Below are 7,363 nucleotides of genomic sequence, written 5' to 3'. Positions count from 1 at the left end.
GTAACAGATGCGCAGGGCGATAAATTTTTAAAACTGTTCTCTGTTGTGGAATTCAAGCGCCGCTGGACGTTAAAAATCCATGATTGTTCTCACACGAATATATTTACAGTTATTACTCGAGATACCGCTCGTTATATAGTTTCGTAAACAACACAGGTAAAGGATTAATATCAGTTGCCCTCAACACGAAACTAAAACTTAGATGATTTTAAAAACACAAAAAGGAAAAATCTCTATCAATTATTAAATAATCCTATGATTTCAGATGTCTCGCTTTTTGGGTCACGGTTATTAACGAAAGAGCGTATATGAAGCTGTGTATTCAAGTTTCTACTTTATTTAAATGATTCAAGGTTATCTCTTATTTTCTTTAAGATTATCCAGGGTATTATTGGCAGGACAGGTATCAACCAAGAAAAGTGACACAGCTGACACCATGATCCGCAAAACACACCAATTAGACGATCGCGAAATCGTGTGTATGGTTTGCTAAATCCTTTGTAATCCAGCTTATTATCGGGAAGCAAATCAATCGGTACTTTGGCTATTATCTTAAATATCTCATTATATTAGATTCATTTGCAATTAATTTCATTCCTTCTTATTTGGTGATAGAAATGTGAGTCAGGCGACTATATTGCCGGAGCCAAGCGCTATCTTCTACTGTATTCGTGGAGAGAAAATGAAGCGAAATGGATTAAAAACTTTGGCCTTAAAGACACGCCCCACTAAAACCACAAAGAAAATTTCCTAACAAGTTCGCCGACGGAAAAGATGTTTTGGTTCCAAGAAATGAATTCCACTCGCCGATCTTAAATGTGACTGGTTAAACTGACGTTTTCCAACAGCTAGGCTTAAACCGCAAAACTATAACTAAGTGAAATTTAAAACTATACAATAAGGGAAATATTTATTTGACTCGATTAGAAACTGAGAAAGCTAAAATTATTACTTACGTCAAATATAGACCAAATATAGCGTAAGACAAGCATCGATGCATAGTTTGTTTTTGCTATAGTAGAATTTTAAAAATTTAACACTTATTTCTAATCAATATATGAATCTGATTGAAATATATATTCAAGTTCTTCAGGTTTTCACGGCTGATATCAATCTATTTCATTTGTGGTCTTCGGGAACAGACATTTTGGAATCGGAATACAAAAGATATCTAGACTATAGCAAGTTTTCTTCAGTTTTGTATGGAATAAACATGATTGTTCTTGGAAGTTGAAAACTTAAAAACAACAACAACAACAACAACAACAACACACATAAAAATAACTAATTACAACTGTAATGAAACTGTGTTGCAATGGAATGCTGGATTGCACAAAATATTCTGTCCTGAGAATTTTATTTGACAAAGTTATTAACTGCGGACATCAAGCGTCAAGTTATTATTTATTATCACTGACCAAATTTTGACAAAAAAACTAACATAATATCAACCAAATGTGAACACGTCATTTTTGGCCAAAATCTTAGTCATAATTATCAATATAATAATGGCATGTTATTTCGAGAGCATTCTATTTTGTTTCGGCGAATTTTTGATGGATCATATTCGTAACTCAATATAGAGTGTGCGTTAGAAAATTGTTAATAAGCCATTCCAAGAACCTTCGCTTTTTTAATCATCGAGGAATGTTCGTGGAACTAAAAGGGAAGAACATTTCGAACAGCCTCTCTTTTGCTCGAAAATCCGTGGGGAAGAACGCAAGGCAAGCGAATCTGCGCTCGTGCGCTCACGGACCACTCACTGTCGTTGCGTTCTTCTTTGCTGTTCCTCCCCACCGATTTTCGAACACTGTAAATAACATGTAAACTGTTCCTGCAAATACTGTAAATAGCCTGTAAATTTCTTGTGATTTGTAAATAACGAAAGAGAGACTGTTCGCAGTCTACATGGGAGGCATGAGCAGCGTGATGTAATTACCAACATTGTCAGCCTGAGTTTTCGTAGACCACTGATGTTTCGGTGCAAGATGTGATAGTGGTTTGATCGAAAGCTTAAAAAATGCAAAGGATTTCTCAGGTTGCCGTAAAAAATAGCCAGCTACTGAATTGTTCGTACAAATCTTTTCAATTTTTAAAATCTTCAAACCGCTATAAAAGTTTAAATTTAAAGAAACAACCAATGATCTCAAAACAGCTTTTTTTCTTAATTTCATCTAGGTTTTTCTTTTTCTGCCCTCCACGTAATACCACGACCGATGTTTATTTTTGTGGTTTTCACAAGGGCACGAGAGAAACCAATTTTGAACTATTTTCTCGAAAACACCTTGATCTCAAAATTTATTGCTTAACATTGGAAAAAAGGTGATTTAATAGATACGAATCATTTACTACATGTAATTTTCAAGTGAACATGTGGAGGATCATGAATGAGAACTGTGGAGAAAGATATAAAGGCATAATTGATTATTGTAGTTATGTACACAGCTTAAGAAGCTGTGGAATTAAAAAATGAAAAAAATTCAGACTTAAACAGGACTCGAGCCCATGACCTCTGCGATCCGGTATAGTGCTCTACGAACTGAGCTACCAAGCCAACTGGGAGCCTGGCTACGTTGCGAGCATATAACTGCGATGATCAATCATGTCTTCATATGTGTAATTTTGATTTGCTATATGTGATTTATGTTCAGGACAGATAACAAGGACAAGCATTTTCTTCAATTCTCGAGAAGAATGGTTTTACTTGAAGCAATTATTTATGATAGAAATCATGTTTACATCTACTACTGGTGTTGCAAGGCTTTCTCAGATGGAATGAATAAACGATCAAATGAACCAACGAACGAACGAACGAACGAACGAACGAACGAACAGACGGACGGACGGACGGACGGACGGACGGGCGAACGAACTAGCGAACGGACGGACGGACGAACGAAACGAACGAATGAATGAAGCTTTTATTTCTTATTGAAAAACATTAGACTCATCCGACGTGAGTCTTAACAATCAAATCCCGAATGAAATCAAGATAGATACAATTTATAATCTACATAATCTAATATCTACAATTTAAAATCTATGATTAACAATAAGATGAATACAATTTAAAATCCACACAAGTTTACGGAGACATCTGTTTATAAACGAGTTTTTGTATCTCTCGGTTTTTTTTCTTGGGGAGTGGGAATTCGCACCCCTTTTTTTTTTCTTACTATGCTTGACCGTTTTGGCGGAAACACATCTTCAAGTCGGTGGTCTTTGAAGGTAGTTATTTTGCTGTGATTTGAGTTGCTGTCTTGTCATAGGAGTGAGATTGGCATGTAGCCAAATGCTTGATTTCAATTGTAAGCGAGAAACGGTTCTGGACGGGGGTAAATTATCTGATAAAATCTAGCTAGAAACTCGCGCGATCGTCAGCGATCATTCCGTAACCAGCGTCAGGTCTTCAGATGATCGGCTATCGAAAGCTTATTCCAATTAACAATTAGATTATGAGCTCGAGGTTTCTATGAGCTAGGTGATAGTTGATGAGGCCGAATCAACTATCAATGTCCTTCTTTTAGTCTTCTCGGGAATTTAATTATCCATTTACATCTAAACTTTCTTCCAAAACTTTAGGAAAACGATAAAAACGTCGCATTTCGTAGATGATCTGCAGCCACTGCACTCTAATGGCTGATAGTATACGAGTAGCTCAGCCAATCAGATTGCAGCATTTGCCTTAGTATACTAGTAGAATTCTACTAATGATACTTAGAAAACATCCTACTCTAGAGTGGAAGATAAAAGCCGTAATTCTATTTAACAATTAAATTATTCGCTTTCGATCTCCATGAGTTGGCACCTTCAAATGTGACTGGCTAATCAGTGCCTGCATTGATTTTTTGGATCTTTGTCTTTTGTTTATTGAGTTTCAGTCCTACTGCACTGAGGTATGAGGTAGGTCAGATGTTGTTTTCCTTCACCTGCCGATGTTTGTGTGACAGAAGCGCTAGATCGTTTGAAAGTCCACGTCGTCCAACGGGGACCACAAGGTCCACTGGATCTCATTTCTTTTCTGGTTTGTGACAGATTTCGTGATCCAGTCTATAGCCGCAAGAGGAACAAGAAGGGTGACAGCAGGCATCTCTGCCTCACCCTTGTCCCTAAATCAAACTTCTCCGTCAACTGTCCTTCATGAACCACTCTGCAATACAATCCCTCATAACAGTTCAGAATCACGTTTAGGAACTTCATAGGTACCCCATAATGTCAAAGCAACTTCCGTAATGTCTCCATATCTAGGCTGTCGAGAATTTCTCATAGTCGACAAATTGACAGAGGGGGAGTTCCATTCAATTGACTGTTCCACTATATTTCGTAGCTTTGTGATCTGGTAGGTACGTGACCTGCCTGGCCTGGACCCAGCTTGCTGGTCTCGCAGGCTTAGATCTATTGGTCCTCTCAACCTTTCCAAGATGACTAAGTTCAGTGCTTTCCCGGGTACGGACAGGAGTGTGATTTGAACATAGGCCAAGGTCTCCTTTCTTGGGGATCTTGATCAGGAGACCTTCCATTCTGAAGGGATCTCTTCCCCTTCTCAGATTTTCTCAAACAATCCATAAAACATCTCAGCTAGCATCTCTGGGTCTACTTTAAGTGCTGCCGCTGGAATCTCATCTATGCCTGCTGCCTTGCCATTCTTCAGCTATTTGATGGCCTTCCTGATTTCTACCTTGGTCAGTTTAAGTACAACTAAGTGCAGTCGTAACTACGCACAAAGTGGTCTTCCAAAAGAGGCGAAAAGGATAGAGGAATTGTTCCCAAACACAGCCCCAGTGGTAAAAAGTGTGAGTAAATTCTCCCCTCTCCATTTCCCCCAGACTTCTCTCCCCTTGACAGACAACGTTGTGCCAAGAAAACAAGATATTAGGACTGTATTCCTTATTGAATATCCTACCTAAGAGCGAATAAATTTATGATGACGTAATAGGCGGTTTGCATGATGACGTAATGTGGTTTTTATTCCACGAAACAGGCTGAGTGTTTCAGTTTTTGTTGTTTGTTTGTTTTTATTATCTTTCTTCTGGTTATTGAGCCATTTGTTTTACCCAATTGTGGTTTCAAAATTTAAATAATGAGAAAAGAAAATTTAGCTGTAGCCAAACAACAACATCGTGCAAGTGTGCTGTTGGTTTTATGCTAGTTATGCTGTATTTCAGAAAGACGAACATTCCAGGCAACTCGAAAGAAAACCATTCCAGGCAACATTGTCAGATGAAAGCGTTAAGCCGCACGGTGAGATCCGATGGTGGTCTGGATATTCACTGGAGGTGTGGAGAGGACTTACAAGTTTGCATTTTCGAACGGAGGCACTTGTTATTCACCTTGTCAGACGTTTTATTAAACTGTATAAAGTTCTTCTGTTCCATTTCCTTTCTCTAGATTTATGTTCAAAGCTAACGTTTTGTCATTAACTTCTCAAGCAGTGTCGGAGTTTCGTAAGCCCCTCTTTGCTGATTTTGTCTTTTCTTATCAGCTTTTTCTTCATAAAGGCTGCAGAAATGTGTGACAAACACAGGTAAAGGTAAAATCAACAACAGCACTATACCAAACACCATGCAAGCGCTTGCTGTCAGTTTGCCCAGCAGAGTCCTGGGAACTATGTCACCATAGCCAACCGTTGTCATGGTGACGAGAGCCCAGTAAAAGTTTTCTACAATACTCCCGATAGCTTCGTTGCTTTCTTCAAAGTAATACAAAAAGCTGGAAAACAGAACTACTGCCATTAAGACACACATCATCAAAGAAGACAGCGTTCTCCACGTGTCCGAAAAGGTTTTTCCAACGATTTTTAGCCCGTCGCTATAGCGACTGAGTTTAAAAACACGAAGGACTCTGCAGAGACGGACTATACGAAGAACGCTGAACGAGGTCACTTGGAGATTCATCTCTGTTCGCCAACCGTGCACTGCTAGGGTTATAAAATACGGAGCGATAGCGGCCATGTCGACTATTCCGAATAACGAAAAAACAAAACTGCATTTGCTCGGCGCGGTGAAAAGTCGTATCAGATATTCCATCAGAAAAAATATAACTATAGTCGTTTCTACCACAAACCATGTTCGTGCTGAGGAACATTGTTGTAAATTAGTCACGAACGTTCCTGTTGTCATTTGATAGCTCCCGTTGTTAATTGGTTCCGGTGATTTATGGAGTGTTGACTGATTTTTCACTAGGCTGGTTGTGTTTATTATATCTTTAGGACAGTTCAACTCCGGCATTGTCTCCAAACAAAAGGCAAAAACCGACAATAGGATAATAGTAATGGAGATTCTTCCCCAGATCTTACCCGCTAAGCTCGATCGAGGGTATTCCATCATCAGCCAACATTTAGTACGCAGATTTTTTGCACGACGGTTGCAGTGTAGGTCATCTTCGGGCGGCGCGATTTCCACAGCTAAGAGCTCATGATTCTCACTGGATGTGGATGTCTCGGGGACATCCTTAGCACTTTTTCCACCATCCGCCTCGTCTTGTTCTGTTATTCCAAAGAATTTGAGCTCCTCACTGAAGGCGTTCTTTGAAATGGTCTCAGGTCGAGCAAGGATGCCATTTGACTGATAAAAAAACAAGATGAAGTCGAATGCGGCAGGATCGCGATCCAAGCAATACTGGTCACTCACGGGATCATAGAACTCCGTTCGTCTTGCTGGGCATCCAAGCATTGTCTCTGGAAATTGCTCCAACGTCGCTTGAAACGTTTCAAATTGAAAGCCTCTTACGTTGATACGAACTCGTCTTCGCCGAATACGACCGGGACTCTGGTGTAACTGCAGATTGTCGCGTGGAATGCCTTGGAATCGTCTGCAGCGGTCTGGCGTGCGTTTAGGCACTCGCAAGCTTCCGTTCATTGTCGTTTGTTTAGTGCGTGAAGCTGAATTCTGCTAGGCGGGCAACACGTATCGTACATTTTCTCACCGTTTCTAAAGCTTTGATTAACCACGATCAGTCCTTAGATCTTTGAGATACTCGTCCGTTTACTGCTGATAAGGAATCTCCGTCGCTCATTGGTTAGGTTAGTTACACCGAATAACTCGCCCACTGTGTAAAAGCGAAAACATGACGTATTAATAGAGAAGGTCGCATCTTGTGTAATCAGCGCTAAACTGTGCATAAAACGATCAAATGTTTATTTTGGACGACAGGTGTTTTTCTTTCCTTTTAAAACGAGACACTTATCTATCACGGCAACTTTAAATGTACTTTCGCCAGCCCAACCTCATGTCAAGTCTTCAATTCCTCTTGGTAAAAAAAGGTTACCCATTTTCGGTCAGTTTTATTTATTTATTTTTCTTTTTTCGTGTTCACGGCCTAAAACACAGAGCAAAACGAATTTCCTTAAGTTTAAGTTTACGGC

General features: G+C 39.5%; 1 protein-coding gene across 1 annotated transcript; it reads right to left on the bottom strand.

Annotated features, from left to right (window-relative positions):
• Positions 1-2,903: 2,903 nt before the first annotated feature.
• On the bottom strand, positions 2,904-7,113 carry LOC110058734 (potassium voltage-gated channel subfamily A member 5-like). The gene has a single exon (XM_020765391.2). The coding sequence runs from the start codon at positions 6,855-6,857 to the stop codon at positions 5,403-5,405; it is 1,455 nt and encodes a 484-aa protein (XP_020621050.2). The 5' UTR covers positions 6,858-7,113; the 3' UTR covers positions 2,904-5,402.
• Between the last annotated feature and the right edge of the window lie 250 nt (positions 7,114-7,363).

This window comes from Orbicella faveolata, unplaced genomic scaffold (genome assembly GCF_042242905.1).
Source record: "Orbicella faveolata isolate gen_17 unplaced genomic scaffold, um_ofav_v1 contig_34, whole genome shotgun sequence".
Taxonomy (NCBI): Eukaryota; Metazoa; Cnidaria; class Anthozoa; order Scleractinia; family Merulinidae; genus Orbicella; species Orbicella faveolata.
The sequence above is the reverse complement of the archived record's forward strand: the minus strand, read 5'-3'. Positions and strand labels throughout refer to the sequence as shown.

Excerpts from the sequence above, each read along its gene's own strand:
- LOC110058734 (XM_020765391.2), bottom strand. The coding sequence starts at position 6,857 with ATGAACGGAAGCTTGCGAGTGCCTAAACGCACGCCAGACCGCTGCAGA.